General features: G+C 36.9%; 1 protein-coding gene across 1 annotated transcript in view; it reads right to left on the bottom strand.

The window, feature by feature from the left end:
* Positions 1 to 5,643: 5,643 nt before the first annotated feature.
* Positions 5,644 to 17,936, bottom strand: part of drp2 (dystrophin related protein 2) — an 82,682-nt gene continuing 70,389 nt past the window's right edge. Inside the window, exons 19-23 of the mRNA XM_088009692.1 lie at positions 15,098 to 15,244; positions 10,152 to 10,404; positions 6,750 to 6,867; positions 5,798 to 6,055; positions 5,644 to 5,663 (exon numbers count right to left, since the gene is read on the bottom strand). Of these exons, the coding sequence (XP_087865818.1) occupies positions 5,644 to 5,663; positions 5,798 to 6,055; positions 6,750 to 6,867; positions 10,152 to 10,404; positions 15,098 to 15,244 (796 nt within the window). The remainder of the gene's footprint in view (positions 5,664 to 5,797; positions 6,056 to 6,749; positions 6,868 to 10,151; positions 10,405 to 15,097; positions 15,245 to 17,936) is intronic.

Consider the following 17,936-nt stretch of genomic DNA (forward strand, 5'->3'; position numbering starts at 1 on the left):
ATGTACTTCTCTTTTTCTTACAGTGGCCCTAATACGGATTTTGGATGCTTGCTGTGCTAAAAGAAACTTTTCTAATTTCCAGTTTCTTTTGGGCTTGATTGAATACATGCGAGTCCGTGGCGAAGATAAATTTACACTTTCCCATGACAGACGTTACAAAAAGCTAGCTAGCAAGAGTATGTTAGCAGCTAGTTAGCGGTAGCTTCAACTGCCTCCAGCCACAGAACGCAATGAAGAAGACTGCTAACAACTCAAACGTAACGGAAAATAAACTACCTAGAAAATATGACATTAAATAATTTTGCCATGATAAAATTATTTAAGGCCCACTTAAATTTTTTTAAACGAATTTAAGGCCTTAATTTTAGATACATGAATTTAAGATTTATTAAAGATGCACGGACACCCTGTAGGTAGTGCCACATTAAAAGTTGAGGATATTATTATGTAACCTCAGTCTGTTTTAATGTAACTTAAGTCTGTTTTATGTAACCTCAGTCTGTTTTAATGTAACCTCAGTCTGTTTTAATGTAACTTAAGTCTGTTTTATGTAACCTCAGTCTGTTTTAATGTAACTTAAGTCTGTTTTATGTAACCTCAGTCTGTTTTAATGTAACTTAAGTCTGTTTTAATGTAACTTAAGTCTGTTTTATGTAACCTCAGTCTGTTTTAATGTAACTTAAGTCTGTTTTATGTAACCTCAGTCTGTTTTAATGTAACTTAAGTCTGTTTTAATGTAACTTAAGTCTGTTTTATGTAACCTCAGTCTGTTTTAATGTAACTTAAGTCTGTTTTAATGTAACTTAAGTCTGTTTTAATGTAACCTCAGTCTGTTTTAATGTAACCTCAGTCTGTTTTATGTAACCTCAGTCTGTTTTAATGTAACTTAAGTCTGTTTTATGTAACCTCAGTCTGTTTTAATGTAACTTAAGTCTGTTTTAATGTAACTTAAGTCTGTTTTAATGTAACCTCAGTCTGTTTTAATGTAACCTCAGTCTGTTTTAATGTAACTTAAGTCTGTTTTAATGTAACCTCAGTCTGTTTTAATGTAACCTCAGTCTGTTTTAATGTAACTTAAGTCTGTTTTTGTAACCTCAGTCTGTTTTAATGTAACTTAAGTCTGTTTTAATGTAACTTAAGTCTGTTTTATGTAACCTCAGTCTGTTTTAATGTAACCTCAGTCTGTTTTATGTAACCTCAGTCTGTTTTATGTAACCTCAGTCTGTTTTAATGTAACTTAAGTCTGTTTTAATGTAACCTCAGTCTGTTTTAATGTAACCTCAGTCTGTTTTAATGTAACTTAAGTCTGTTTTAATGTAACCTCAGTCTGTTTTATGTAACCTCAGTCTGTTTTATGTAACCTCAGTCTGTTTTAATGTAACTTAAGTCTGTTTTAATGTAACTTAAGTCTGTTTTAATGTAACCTCAGTCTGTTTTATGTAACCTCAGTCTGTTTTATGTAACCTCAGTCTGTTTTAATGTAACTTAAGTCTGTTTTAATGTAACCTCAGTCTGTTTTAATGTAACCTCAGTCTGTTTTAATGTAACTTAAGTCTGTTTTATGTAACCTCAGTCTGTTTTAATGTAACCTCAGTCTGTTTTAATGTAACTTAAGTCTGTTTTATGTAACCTCAGTCTGTTTTAATGTAACTTAAGTCTGTTTTAATGTAACTTAAGTCTGTTTTATGTAACCTCAGTCTGTTTTAATGTAACCTCAGTCTGTTTTATGTAACCTCAGTCTGTTTTAATGTAACTTAAGTCTGTTTTAATGTAACTTAAGTCTGTTTTATGTAACCTCAGTCTGTTTTAATGTAACCTCAGTCTGTTTTATGTAACCTCAGTCTGTTTTAATGTAACTTAAGTCTGTTTTAATGTAACCTCAGTCTGTTTTAATGTAACCTCAGTCTGTTTTATGTAACCTCAGTCTGTTTTAATGTAACCTCAGTCTGTTTTAATGTAACTTAAGTCTGTTTTAATGTAACCTCAGTCTGTTTTAATGTAACTTAAGTCTGTTTTAATGTAACCTCAGTCTGTTTTAATGTAACTTAAGTCTGTTTTAATGTAACCTCAGTCTGTTTTAATGTAACTTAAGTCTGTTTTAATGTAACCTCAGTCTGTTTTATGTAACCTCAGTCTGTTTTAATGTAACCTCAGTCTGTTTTAATGTAACTTAAGTCTGTTTTATGTAACCTCAGTCTGTTTTAATGTAACTTAAGTCTGTTTTAATGTAACCTCAGTCTGTTTTAATGTAACCTCAGTCTGTTTTAATGTAACCTCAGTCTGTTTTATGTAACCTCAGTCTGTTTTAATGTAACTTAAGTCTGTTTTAATGTAACCTCAGTCTGTTTTATGTAACCTCAGTCTGTTTTAATGTAACTTAAGTCTGTTTTAATGTAACCTCAGTCTGTTTTAATGTAACTTAAGTCTGTTTTATGTAACCTCAGTCTGTTTTATGTAACCTCAGTCTGTTTTAATGTAACTTAAGTCTGTTTTAATGTAACCTCAGTCTGTTTTAATGTAACTTAAGTCTGTTTTAATGTAACCTCAGTCTGTTTTAATGTAACTTAAGTCTGTTTTAATGTAACCTCAGTCTGTTTTAATGTAACTTAAGTCTGTTTTAATGTAACTTAAGTCTGTTTTAATGTAACTTAAGTCTGTTTTATGTAACCTCAGTCTGTTTTATGTAACCTCAGTCTGTTTTATGTAACCTCAGTCTGTTTTATGTAACCTCAGTCTGTTTTAATGTAACTTAAGTCTGTTTTAATGTAACCTCAGTCTGTTTTAATGTAACTTAAGTCTGTTTTAATGTAACTTAAGTCTGTTTTAATGTAACTTAAGTCTGTTTTAATGTAACCTCAGTCTGTTTTATGTAACCTCAGTCTGTTTTAATGTAACTTAAGTCTGTTTTAATGTAACCTCAGTCTGTTTTAATGTAACTTAAGTCTGTTTTAATGTAACCTCAGTCTGTTTTAATGTAACTTAAGTCTGTTTTATGTAACCTTAGTCTGTTTTATGTAACCTCAGTCTGTTTTATGTAACCTCAGTCTGTTTTATGTAACCTCAGTCTGTTTTAATGTAACTTAAGTCTGTTTTAATGTAACCTCAGTCTGTTTTATGTAACCTCAGTCTGTTTTATGTAACCTCAGTCTGTTTTAATGTAACTTAAGTCTGTTTTAATGTAACCTCAGTCTGTTTTATGTAACCTCAGTCTGTTTTATGTAACCTCAGTCTGTTTTATGTAACCTCAGTCTGTTTTAATGTAACCTCAGTCTGTTTTATGTAACCTCAGTCTGTTTTAATGTAACTTAAGTCTGTTTTAATGTAACCTCAGTCTGTTTTAATGTAACCTCAGTCTGTTTTAATGTAACCTCAGTCTGTTTTAATGTAACCTCAGTCTGTTTTAATGTTCTCCCTGACCTGTTATGTTTTGTTCCTTGGTTTTCATGATGTTTGTTCATTAATAAACCTCTGAGGCTTTCAGCTGGATTTATACTGAGATCAAGCTGCTCACAGGTGAACCCTCTTCAGACTGTAGACCGTTTGGTTTTACTGGATGTTGGATTTAAAAGGGTGATTTTAACCTATGCATGTGATTATTTTAACTTATAATCAAAAACCCCCAACTTATTTCCTTCTTCTTCATAATTGTGCACCATTTTCTGTTGGTCCATAACACAAATTCCCAATAATCCACTTTTTGTTTGTTGCAATGTTTCCAATATGAATAAGTTGAAGGGGTATAAATACTCTTATAAGGCATATAAATAATAGTCATCTCTCCCGATCACACAACCTTTTCTATATGGAAATACTTTCAATCAAAGTGGAATAATAAATGTACAATCCGGAGCTATGAGTACTTTAAAACGACATAGAATGAAAAGATTATTGTGGATAATGATGCTGCCGGAGTGCATCATGGCGGTGAGCCGCGTCTGGACCCCCGTTGTGTTTGAAATTGGCCAAGCAGAGAGAGGGAGGGCTTCAGCCTTGAGCTCCTTCTGTCAATTTCTCTTCACACAGCATGAAAACAATAAGATCCCGGGGAGGAGGCATGCATGCTGATACTGATCGGCATACATTTCCTCAACAGCGCAGAGATCCAGGAACAACACAAAATGGGCTCAGAACACCTAATTTACCCGAATGATTTGGGGGGAAAATAAATCAATCTCCAGGTTTATGAAAGTGTGTGTTTCTGCACAGCGTGTTATTGATCATACAGAGGCTCCTTGTGCATTTAAGCAGAGTGCAGGTTGAATCGGGATGTGTATGTATAGCAGCAAACGTGTGAAGGGCTCACTTAGGAGAGGCAGGAGACGAGAGCGACGAGCAGAGTGAGGAGCGATGTGTGCAAACAGAGGCGCTGTGCTGGCGGGCACTTCGGGCAGTCTTTAATAAATCATGGATTTAACTGATGATGATGCACCATTCCCACAAAAAAAACAAGACAAAAACGCTCTTCTGGGGGCTGCCAGCTCCAATTTGCATCTCTTAGTGATATGAAATCAGTCAGCAGAGCCCTGATGCAATTACCAGAATCTGAAAAATAAACCATGATAACACATTCAAACGTAAAAAACACGCAAGTACAACAGCGTGTCAGAGCCACGATGGAGAGAAAAAGGAGGAGTACATCTCTGAGAAAAACCTCAGGAAATCAGAGTAATCTCAGAAATTTTCTAGAAAAAAATCAGAGATTTTTGATTTTGAAAAGTCAAAAATTTGCAAGACAAAACCCAGAAATTGTCTTGAAAAACAACAGAAATCTGAGTTTGAAAAGTCAAAGATTTCCAAGAAAACCTTCTGAGAGTAATCTCAGAAATTCTCTGGAGAAAATTCAAGACATTTCTGAGTTTAAAAAGTCAAACACAAATTTGTGAGAGAAAAACTCAAAAAGAAAGACCTCAGAAATCTCTGAGTTTAAAAAGTCAAACACAAATTTGTGAGAGAAAAACTCAAAAAGAAAGACCTCAGAAATCTCTGAGTTTAAAAAGTCAAACACAAATTTGTGAGAGAAAATCTCAAAAAGAAAGACCTCAGAAATCTCTGAGTTTGAAAAGTCAAAAATTTCCAAGAAAAAAACCCAGAAATTCTGAGAGTAATCTCTGAAATTTCATAGAAAAAATTTGGAAATTTCTGAGCTTGAAAAGTTGAAAATTTCTGAGATTAATCTGAAATTTACTCATTTTTCTGTCTATGATGGCTCTAAACGAAGTCGTACACAAGTGACTCCCTTCCCCTCCAGTTTTGTATTTTTCCAGTTCTTCCTCTGGACTTTGTGCTCTGATCTGATATAAAGCTTCACACCTCTGAACGACTACACAAATACTGGTAAGCACAGTGTCTTGGTTGGGCGTTTCGTTTTCTTGTTTCTGACCCCCTGACCTTCTGCTAACGATATTTTCCTCCTGGCTCCTTAACATGCCGTCACTGAGCTGACGAAGCACAGCCTGGCCAGAAAGGGCGTCAGCGTGAGCCTCTGGCAGTTTGCATGAGAAAGGCTTTTAGTGCACAGCGATCCGGACGAGAGTTAGTTCTTAATGTCGGCGCCGCCGTGGCAGTCGCAGGGTTTGAGGTGCCGCCGCCTGACCTCGGGCCTCGTTTCAGGCTGTCATTCTGCTTCTGTAGGCCCTCGCAGGGTTAGATGTGTGATGTGGTGCCTGAAATTAAAGAAGAAAGGAGATATAGGAGCGGAAGATGGAAAAAACAGACCAAGAGATCTGCAGCTAAACGGCCTTGCAGGCTGTATCATAACAGCACTGGGATGATTTATAAGTCTGACAGTGACGCTTACCGTTTCTCTTAGCAACAGTCGATGTGTCACTCTTATCGCCCTCCTCCTCTTTGCCATTTAATCTTCCCATCCCTCCCTCCCTGCCTATCGACCCACAGCAGTACATATTTGCTCTCCTCTCCATGTCTCCTCTCCCTGGGGCAGAGATCGGTGCAGGCTGGATGTACTCACCCGGCTCGGAGGGGAAGACGTTTCTCAGCTGTTCGATGACCTCCTGAAGCTGCAGCACGGTGTCCTGCTCGCGCTCCAAATCATCTCCTGACACAAACAGTTTTAACCCGTTAGCACCGGAAAAACACAGATTCTGGTCCAGTTCCTACGGCAAATATCTTAATCTGCTTAAAATAGGACAAAACTAACTCACACGTAACGTTTTATCAAGGTATAGGAGTTTGATTTATGCCAATAATCCCACTGGCAGATTATTTTACTTAAAACAAGACAAATTTCCCACGTTGTTATATTTTATTAGTTTCTTTAAATATTGTGATTTATCACCAAATCCTGCCAAGTCTTTTTGTTTAGTTTCTATTGCTATGTCTTAGCACACTTGAAATAAGTAACTAACTTACAAGTAAGATAGTTATTAGCAACATATAGAAATTGTCAATAATAAAATTTTAGGGATAAAAGCTTGACAAGTGTCAATTTGTGCTCAAAAAGGTAATTCCACTGGCAGATTATTTCACTTAAAACACTTTTCCCATTTTAACTAGAACTTTTTCATCATTAAGGAGTTACTGACTTAAAAACAGCTCCTATGCTAAAAAGTTACTTGTCAGTTAATTTTGTCTTAATTCAAGTGTACTAAGATATTAGCAGTGGGAACTAAGCCATAAATATTGGGTGGGATTGTGTGTTTTTGCAGATTGGTAGGAAGTGTTTGTGAAGAAACTGTGTGTTTTCTCCTACAGCATGTTCACGGGTTTCTGTGACGCCGCTTGATGCTGACCTGCTGCCTCGGTGTCGGTCGTCTCCCGGCTGGGCGGCTCCCCTTGGCGCCCGCCTCCCGACACCGGAGAGGAGAGCGTCGACAGCTCCGATCCGTTCGCCTCAGAATCATCTTTGGGCTGAGAGAAGATATAAAACAGTCATTCAGTTACAGGTCTTCACCTTTTTAAAGCTGTAAAGTCATTTCAGATAAAAGAACAAAAGAACGGGCTGTACGGCGCAAAGCCAAAGTGTTTGTACCCTTTGGACATCATAATTGGATTTATCACAGACCAACAGAAGGTGCATAATTGCAAACTAAATTTGTGATTGTATTCAGAGCCCCTGAGTCAACATCCTGCAGAAACGCGTCACTGCAGCTGCAGGTCTTTAGGGAAACGTCTCGACTTGCTTTGCACATCAGGTGGAAAAAACTTGTTACTAATTATTATGTCAAGCTGGATTGAGCTACTATGAAGATTAATTTTAAGGTCTTGCCACAGCAAATAAAATAGATTTAGTTTTGGACCATTTGTAGAACATAATAGTCCATCAAGTTGTGAAATTTCATTATTCTCAAGTTGAAGAACAGAAGATTTTGTTTATCAGAATGATGCCTGACAAACAGTTTTTATTTTATTTGGCGTTGATCAAGTAAAAATGCATATCCCAATACAATATATTGAAGGTGTTTAGAAAGTTTAAGAGGTGTCAATACACAATAAAGCAGCCATAAAGTGGTGTCCAAAGTGTGGCCCGGGGGCCATTTGTGGCCCTTGAAAAGATTTAGTTTGGTCCCTGAAAACAAAGTTTGATCAGAAAACAAATGAACAAAAAAAAGGAAAATTGTCTGTTTTTCCTTTAATAAGGCAACAGAATGAAGACCGTTTTATGTTTTCAGTCTAATAATATCCAGATTTCATTAAAAAATTTTATTGTTAAGCAGGTAAAACAACAACAACAGAAGAATCACATTAAATCATTTTATGCATTTTCAGTTTAATGAATTTGTCAGTTTTGGACACCTGTGCTTTAAACCAAACTTAAAATGTCAGCATTGCTCTAAAACTCGCAGCACAATCAAACATGCACGATGCGACACAAAAATATAAGATGCAACACGGCGTGTTTTTGTTTTTAGCAACCCGGAAGCCGTCCTCTGGAGGAGTTTAACGTCTGCAGAGACTCGGAACGGATCCACACGTTCAGATTACGGCTTCCAGAGACTTTCCAAAGAAACTAATCTGTAATATTCTTCCACAAGGAAAAATAACTCAAAAAACATTTTTGTCCTCACAAGCAGGAATACACTGAGCACTTTTCCTCCTCTTCCTCCTCTGTTCACTTTCCATTTCCAAGGCTTAGCGAACATAAGAGGCAGCATGCCGTCCTTCTTTCTTACTGTCTTTCTCATCTTTGTCCCTCTGCTTTCCCCTCATTCACTGACCTGAATGTGCAATTTAGTTACTCTTACTTAATAATTTACACAGTGTCATAATGGTAACAGCATGAGTCAGCTCCCACTCTCTTTGTTATACGTTTCCTTTATACTGCAGTGAATCTTTTAATACGACCCTACAGTGTCAGTTCATCCTCGTCTTTTTGTACTGTACCTCTTTGTACTCCCGTTCCCTCCCCTCTTTATAGGCTCCATTGTTGCTCTCTGCACTCGTATGAATGCAGTTATATAAATATTAATTTTTTCCCATCTCTATGCAGAAAAAGAAATGAGAGAGAAAGTTACTGTGGAACAAAGAAACACCTAGAAGGATTGATCTTCATGCCACTCAGTGATACTTGGTATTAACCGTCTAATGCTGCACATAGAAACGGCTTTTATGATAAATGCTTTGCAGAATAATAGACGCTGTCATTCCGGTTCAGTCATGCTCTCATCCATCAACGATAAAACAGACTCTTACATTATAATTCACACACCAAACACCTGATGGAGAAAGGGATCTGCTTGCTAAACGAGTGAGAAGACACAGATATGTCTGCAGACAAACCCCACTGCACCACACAGAGGGAAATCTGTTTTTTCTTCTTCTTTGGTTTTATAAATAGTTAATGTTGATTTATTTCAGATTAAATGGAGCAGCTCCTCTTGGGAAACTGAACTTGAACCAAATAAACGGAAAAACATGCAAACCTAACAAGATACACGGGCAAAACTTTATTAAATTAAAGGGGAATTACACAAAATAAACAGACTTTATATGATATAAAATGCAGAATGATTACAGCTGTGTTTAGAAATTAATATATATCAATTTTGAGCTTTAATTAGCCACTTTAATTTTATTGTGGAATGTCTAAGATGTATAGTGATTTTTAAAAACAACAAGATGCAAAAATCTGAATTTATCGAGGATTTTATCTCTTAATTTACAGACACTGAGCAGCATTTCAAAGAGAACGACCATAAAACATCCTCTGCCTTAAACTGCTGACCAGCTGTTTTACAATGTTGTATATCACTTAATACTTCTGACTTATTTTATATTTTTGATTTACAAGTACCTTTTTTGTTTGTTGAGACGACATTCGTTGTGAATTTGTGCTCTATAGATAAAATGAACTGAATAAAAACACTTATTTTCTCAGTCTGATGAAGTTAAATCAAACCATTTCTCATCCCTTGGGCTTAATTAAAATGACCAAAATTATTTCTATTTGCTAAATGCCACAATAAGGAGAACGGATACGTCAGGGATTCATGTCGGACCTGGTCTTAAAAATACATCCAAAAATTAGCCTCTAATTAACTCAAATGTGTCAAAAAAGTTTGAATTTGGACACCACTGGCTGTTAAAGCAAGGAAATTATCTGAAAAACACAAAAACAAATTCAAAATTCAGTGAAAAGCTTGTAATTCAGAGACAAATATCAGAATTCAAAGGAAAATCAGCAATTAGGGTCAGAATTGGTAGAAAAAAAGTCTAAATTTAGAAAAGGAGTTGGATATCAGATAAATATAACAGGAATTCTGAGAAAAGTCAGAAGTTGGAAATTAAAGTCAAAAATCTGAGAAAAAAATAATTCATAGGAAAAACGAAATTTGGCAACTGAAGTCAAAATCCAAAGAAAACATTTGGAGTTTGGAGGAAAGAAACTCAGAGAAAAGTTTAATTTGGAGACGGATCAAAGTCAAAATTCTGAAATCAGGATAGTTTTTTTGTTGTGACATCAGCGATGATGTGGGATAAAACACGCCAACATCAATGTGAAGCGGTCCAGAGCGCAGCGTCTCTGGAGGTTTCTGGACAACATGAACGCATCAACTCAAACCTGAACAGATACAATAAATCTGATTTTTAAAACACTAAAGCTCATTTCACCAAAAACAGGAGAATCATTAAAAGATCCAAACCTGAAACTCATCCTGACTGCATCTGCTAAACCTCTGATTTAAAGCTTTCACCTGTAGCAGTAGCTCCCTGAGTCGGCGCAGCTGCGACTCCAGCTGTTTGTTGTGGTCCTCCAGGATCTGCATCCGGGTCTCCAGGCGCGTTTTGTGTTGCCGCAGCACCCGCGCCTCAGCCAGCAGCTCTTCATCCTGCGCCCCTCCCGCGGTGGGCGACCCGGGGCCGCCCTCACCAGCCTCGGTTAGCATGGGAAGTGCCGCCGCCTCTTCGTGTTTCCACTTGAGTCGCCTGTACTCGCTCTGCAGCACCCTGAGGACACGCAGCGGAGGCCGGATGAGGAAGCCGTCAGGACAACTTATTGATGCAGGAGGCAAAAAAATATCAATATGATGTATATTTATTTGCCTCCAGCAGAAAAATGTACATAAACATTTAGTGCAACTGGAATAATCTCACTTAGAATGTAAATAGCATTTATAACTCCAAATGTACTATAACGCAAATGAATGTTGACAACTCACCCCATTGAGATTAATCATCTTTAATGCAAGCTTTAATACTCAGCACGCAATATTTCTCCTTGATGTGACACAATATTGGGAAAAACCGTTCAGAGTTTGTAGAGCCGTGATGCATCGTTAATTAATTTGATTTTGGACACGCTGACCTGCAGGCCACCGACACTGATGTGTCTGGAGCAGCAGAAAGCAAAGACTGGCATAAAGAGAAGGAACAGGACTTTTTCTTTCTTAGGCATAATTTAAATTAAAAACTTAATGGACTCTTCACCAAATCTTTCACTGCAACTTTTAGGGTAAAAACAAAAGCACTGTGAGCAGTTTGCTTTTTTTTTTTTTAATCCGTTTCCATTTATGTGTGCATCTTGCTTATGTCTCCATCAGGATTTATTCTGCACCATTTCCAACAAGATTGATGAGTAATTCTGATCCTAAACCAGTTTAATTGTCCCAAAGCGACTCCCTCTAACAATTTGGAGTGTTAGGACTTAAGAAAATGCAGCACAATAGTCCAAAAATGTTGAGTACTTTCAATCTGGCAACTAGAAAAAAAATCAAGTTATTTTGCTTCTTCTAACTAGTCTCCTGAGTTCTGTAGTGCATAAATTTTAAAAGAAAAGCTGATGCAACGCCGTGGTAAACATGCCTCCAACCACTCATCTGAAAGTTAAAATGACTTTTCCCAAAGTAAATAAAGAGTCGGTTTTAACACTTATCTTTGTACTTGTGCAAATGAGAAATACATTTACATTTTAGATGCTGCAAATTATCTAACTTTTAGTTAAATATTCTGTCTTCCAACAGAACAAAACAACTTATTTTAAGTCAGATATCGCAGAACTTGTTTTGGAAAATCTGATAAGTAGCAATAAAATCTAATTAATCAATACCATGCATGTGTGTGGAGGGCTTTAGAGCAACTATTTGTTCATTTATTTGTTCACAACTTTCTTGCACTTGCAGTGACTCTTTGGGTCTTCAGTCATTCTTGGATTTGTAGCTGGTGGTTCTGGTGATGACCCAGTTTGGACTTAATGCTGTGTTTGGTTTTCTCTAAATGTCCCAGCCAAAACTAGCAGATCTTCACCAAATCTGACCAAGTGTTCTTGTCTAGTATTTAGTGCAAATATCTTAGTAAACTTAAAATAAAACAAAACTAACTTAACAGTAACTATTCAGCAAGTTGAAAGGGCTTTTTTAAAGTAAATAATTCCTTAATGTCAGTAAAAAAGTATTAGTTCCACTGGCAGATTAGTTAACCATGTCATAAGAGAAAAAATCTGCCAGTACTTTTCATCAATATTAAGGAATTATTGACTTAAAACAAGTTTCTATATCTTGCTGTAAAGTTACTTCTAGCTTCGTAAACTAGAAGTGCTTTGATTTTGTTTTTGCAATGTTGTGGCTCCCTGTAACTGAAGCAGGGAAACTCTTCCAAAAACCTCAAACCATTTCTGAATCATTCTGTCATAAACTTCCATACTTTAGATCCTAACTGAGCTTTGTGGAGTCTGAGATGAAGAGTCTAGTCTTTTACAATTTCTTTAAGTACAGTAATGTCTGAACTCTGTAGATGTTAGGAACTTAACCTTGTTTGGTGACCTATTTTATTGTACTTTTTTATTTATCCTTTACTTGGATTAAAAAACCCATTGAGATTAAAAACTTTGTCAATCTAAATTATCATTGCTGAGTCTTTCCATATTGTATTCAACTCCAGTACTTGAGTAAAAGTATCGATACTCAAAATCAAATCTTACTCAAACACAAGTAAAAGTTGCTTGCTCAAAACTTTATTCAGTACTGATGTTCTTACTTTTTAAAATACTTCAAAAGTGTTCAAAAGTAGAAATTATATTTTCTAATAATATCAGGTAACTTGTTGAAACCACCTGATTGTACTGACATGTAGAACCACTCTACTACAAAAAATCTACACTACTTGTAAAAACTTCAGCATAAAATGCTATTAAAAAATTATTTTCTATTTTCTTTACTTATTTAAAAACGTCCCCACAATCGCATGTCAGTCAAGAAAAACAGCAACAGCGGACTACAAAGCTCTGCTGAGCCAAAAGTAACGAGTAACGACATATTCCCATTTCAAGAACGTCACAAATTAGCCCAGCCCCTCATCTAGCAACCCCAGGAAGTCCAGCCCCGTTACCTAGCGACCCCACGGAAGCCCGCCCCGTTGCCTAGCAACCCCATGGAAGTCCAGACCCTCACCTGGCAACCCCACGGAAGTCCAGCCCGTTACCTAGCAACCCCAGGAAGCCCAGCCCGTTACCTAGCAACCCCATGGAAGCCCAGCCCCGTTACCTAGCAACCCCACGGAAGTCCAGCCCCGTTGCTTAGCAACCTAAACTGAACTAATGGACTTCTGGACAGCTGGTTTTGAACGCATTAGGACTACAGAAATGTAGTGAGTCAAAAGTCATAAGTTCCCCAAAAAACAAAGACTCAAAATACTTAAAATATTTACTTAAGTGCAGTGCTCAAGTAAATGTACTTTACTGTCCATCACTACTAACCAGTTATATTTTTACTACATTTAAAGATCAGATTTAGATAATTAAACCACAGTAGGAACCAGATCCCTTTTAATGTGTCCTAGTATTCAAAATAAAGTTTTAGCCTTGACTCAAAACACACGAGTAGTTCTCATTAATGCTGTCAGTTTGGGTTTTTTCAGCTATGTAGCGGATTTCTTTTTTTGTGGCCCTGATTTATAGCGTGTACACACAAAACTACACAAACACCATGTTGGGGCATTTTGAGAAAAATAGAAATAATAATTTGGTCAAGGTTTCCAACACCTGGAGGCTGTAAGCATGTGCGGGTTTACGTTGCTGTGGGTTTGTAAAGGTCACTGCAAAGCGAGGACGAGACAATTATTCATATGAATCATTCGCATAAAGATGCCTCTGGTGACAAATTAAGTGCATGTAGGAGAAAATGAATTAGCGTCATTTATGGAAAATGTCTGAACCCCAAGCACATACAAATCCAAATCAAAGCATTAATATTTTGTGTTTCAGACTTGCTTTTCCTCTTGCATCACACCAGTCAGATCATTAGGAGCTTTTCTCCTCTCTCTTTTGGACACAGGGTGTCAAAGCGGAGCTCGATTTACAGCTTCTTCCATGTTATCACACTGCTGTACACATTTGGCTGACAGCTATGTGTTCAGAGTGGGTTTTTTTCTTCTTTATTTTCAGTTGGCTGTTCAAATGACTGTAGATTTTGAGTGTGTTTACTCTCAGCAGGAGATATTTCGAATCGGAGAATTGTTGAGAACAGTGTGAATGATAAACGCCTGCACACTTTTATTGAGCTTGTCTCACTAAACCAGGAGATGACGCTGCAAAAACATTTTATCAAGTATTTTTGGTCTAGTTTTAGTGTAAATATCTTATTCAACTGACTTACAGGTAACGTTTCAGAAAGATATAGGAGCTTAGTTTAAGGCTGCGTTCACACTGCGCAGTAGAGGGCGCAATAGCGTCGGAGTTCTCAGTGTTTTCCAACCGCCATAAAAAGAAGAAGAAGTGCTCAGTGTTTGCGGAAGTAAACATGGAGGCTAACGGTGGAGCTTAGCTTACATATTTGAAGTTGCTGTCCGACCGGAGCAGCATATTAACAACTTAATCCTCATTACAGTCCGTCATGGTTGTTTTTATTGCCTCTTGCATGTATCAGGACGTAGAATAGCGACATTGTCGAGTATCAATGATGTTCAGGTCGATCACATTTGAATCGGATACCCAAGTCGCCTGGGTCGCATTCGAAAAGAATCGGACTTCAGGCTGCAGTGTGAATACAGCCTAAGTCGGCAATTCCTTAACAGATGATTATTTCACTTGTAATATGAGAAAAATGCTATAAGTGAAATAATCAGCCAGTAGAAGTAGTACATTTTTAACAATATTAAGACTTATTTACTTAAAACAAGCTCCTACATGTGGCTGAAAACTTGTTAGTTTTGTCGCTGACTCCAAGATTGTCATTAGGACAAGATTAAAAAATAAAACAATATTAAAACTATGGTCAAAAATAAATTTTTGGAAACATATGGCATCAGAAACAAAACTGGTTTATACGGCTTAGTTTTACATTTTACATTTACATTCTCCATGTTGTAAGTGAAATAATCTGTCAGTGGATCAACATTAAAGAATTATGTATTTAAACCAAGTGAATAATTTCTTGCTAAAATGTTTTTTTAAGTTAGTTTTGTCTTATTACAAGTTTACTAAGGTATTTGCAGTAAAGCCAACACCAAAAATACTTGGTAAGATTTTGTATTTTTTCCAGTGCAAATAGTCAACAAAGCTGTTATTTCTGATGAGTATTGGTGGATATATCTGGTTTACTTCTATATGTATTTACTTCATAAATGATCAGCTCAGTCGATAAATACTTCAGGGTTTGTTGTGCATAAGTCAAAACTTAAGCGTTCGGACATTTTCCCAGCTACAGACCTGTTCTCATTCTCCAGGCGGGCCAGGGTGCATTGGAGCTGCTCCTTGTCCTGATGCTCCAGGTGAGCCAGCAGCATGTGCTGCCCGCAGGGTGAATCGTGGTCCAGGGCTGGGCTGGAGTGACGCAGGAGGTACTGATCTTCATCCCTGAGTCCCCCACACAGGAGACAGCACACTGAGCCACCAGCACACAGCCACCAGCAGCACAAAGCAGAGCCAACGGCGCGGTATCACAGCCAAAGCAAAGCAAGCGGGACGATGAGGACGGGGATCACAGGACGGGACAAAACCAAACAGGACGGGACAAACCCGGCTCACCGCACCATTAAACCTCTGACATTTACCAAAACAGCTGAGCTCATCTTTAACTTCAACACAACGCAGCTCCAAAAATAATAAAACCACCATTGACACTGAAATAGAAAAGATAATGTGAGGCTCTATTACAGCAGACCTGAGGCAATAAATAGATGTCTAACTGTCTGGCAATTATTGTAATGGATGTAATGGAAAGACAGTTATTTTGCAGTTTATGTCTGGTAATAATACTTCTGCCAGTGGAGACAACTTTATTGGATTAAAGTTAACAGAAAGTTATAACCTTTTTATTTTTATGCCTGGTTATATGTCGCGGTGATATTTGGAAAAATCCCCAGCTTCATTTCTGCATCTATTTAATGTGTTTTAATCCAACCCAGACCACAGCCTGTCGCATTAACAATCAATTAATCGCATGATAGATTAACATGAGCGCAACAATTTCAATTCTCATGATTAGTATTTATGTGTGTATAGAGACATTATAATCCATTTTATTTATGGTTTTGGTTGTATGTAAGTTTTTATTTCCATTTTATTTACTGTATTGTGGTGTTCATTTTGGATATTTAAATATCTTTCAGTTCCTGTGTTAAGTTTTCTTCAGAAGATTAAAGTTGATTGGTCTTTGAGAGGGCAAACTTGCATTATTTTTACCAATAAATTACTTGAAAATGGCCTCAAAATAACTATTTAGTTGTTTATTGTCCAGGAAAATACGTCGCCGTGACAGGCTGGCCTGCAGACTGCCCCAGAACAACTTTCTTTCACACGTCGCTCTTTGCTGCTCAGTGTGGCGACAGGATGCTACGGTGGCTGGGAGGTCCAAAACATTACAAAATCTGAAAAACTTTTACAACTTTCAAAACAAAGGCACATTTCAGAAAACAAATTAATAATACGTGAAACACTTTTACAAGCCCCGAAGCAAATGACAAAATCAAGCCAAAAGGGAATGTACCAACTCCCAGTCCTCATTTTAATAATAGTAATAATACATCAGACTTATGTGGCGTTTTTTTAATGTTCATCAGCCCTCAGAGGAGAAGATGACGGTGTCTTATACTTGGTAGTAACTATATTCTGTAGGTTTTATTTTGGAAATTTTAGTTGGCAATTTTACAGAAGCTGCACAATGTCAGAAAAAAACAAAACAAACCATCACCGTCCTGCTACTTCCTGTTGTCATCGTGTTCAGTAGCAACATCTGGATGCTGATTGTGTGACTTGTGTGATGCAAAAAGAAATGTTTCCATTACCATTCTGTAAAATATATTTTATGACCTCATTCTAGTGTAGAAACTTTTTGTTTGGAAATTGTCGTGTTTCAATTTGTGTCATTTGGAAAAAGAGACAAAAGATCTGAGCAGAAACACAAAATCTTTCAAATTAAAGATCTATTTTCCAACTCTGGCCTGGTCATGACCTTCAGGAAGAGCAGCGTCCAAAATAATGAGACTGCAAATCCGAGCGTATGAAGAGAGCCTCTTCCTCACGGTGACTCATCGCTGCTACTCAGCCTTGTTGACAGAACTAAGATTTCAGCTATTTAGGAAGAGCTGGAAGGAGAAATGGGCTTCTTTAATTTAAAGGTTGGAAGTTTCATGAGCTCCTTCCTGGAGGGCGTGTTTCAGATATGACCCACTAACAGGAGGTCTCCTGGCAAATCATTGACTTGTTGGGGAGATTAGATTTCGTATCTGACATCTGAACACCTCAGAGTCCCGGCAGATAAGCTGGAGAAGGCAGCTTCAGAGACGGCTTTCTGGAAATCTCTGCTTAAGCTGCTTCCCCTGCAGCTTTTCCTTCAATGTGTGGCAAAGGCAGCACGAATGGATGTAGCAACAAAACTTCTGCAATACAAAATATATCAAAAATATTTATCTGTTGATTAGCTTTGAAATTTACTGTAAGATTGCTTTGATATTCTGACTGAATAGAGCAACATCATACATTTAATTTCTATTTATTCTTTTTTTACATTTTGTGACATAAAAAATCAAAACTTTATAGTATTTTTAATTAGATTTTATGCAGCAAATCAATATAAAGTATAGCATAACCACAATATAGATGGAAAATGCTTCTTGAGTTTCAAGGTAATCATGGAAAACAAATCTGAGGAAGTGTAGCATGGATTTACAGTCGACATTTTGTCGACCAACCGTTCAAATTCAAAAATACTTTATTGATCCCAAAGGGAAATTAAATGTTCTTGAATTAAATATTAATTCAAAATTATTCAAAGAATTTACTGAAACTGCAGCTGCATGTCTTTGGGGATTTATCTCAATTGGGTTTGCAAATATGGAGGCTGAACGCTTTGCTCCCACACTGTGTTTTTGTGCAAAAACACAAAACTGTATGAAGGATTTTTGATATAATTTCTGGTGCAAATATCGTCGTAAATTTAAATAAAACAAAACCAACTTACAAGTAACTTTTCAGCAAGAAACAGGAGTTTATTTTAAGTCAATAATTCTTTAATATTGATGAAAAAGTTCTAGTTCACTTAAAACAC

Source organism: Poecilia mexicana, unplaced genomic scaffold (genome assembly GCF_051168715.1).
Source record: "Poecilia mexicana isolate PSO_F unplaced genomic scaffold, ASM5116871v1 scaffold_10, whole genome shotgun sequence".
In the NCBI taxonomy this organism is placed as follows: Eukaryota; Metazoa; Chordata; class Actinopteri; order Cyprinodontiformes; family Poeciliidae; genus Poecilia; species Poecilia mexicana.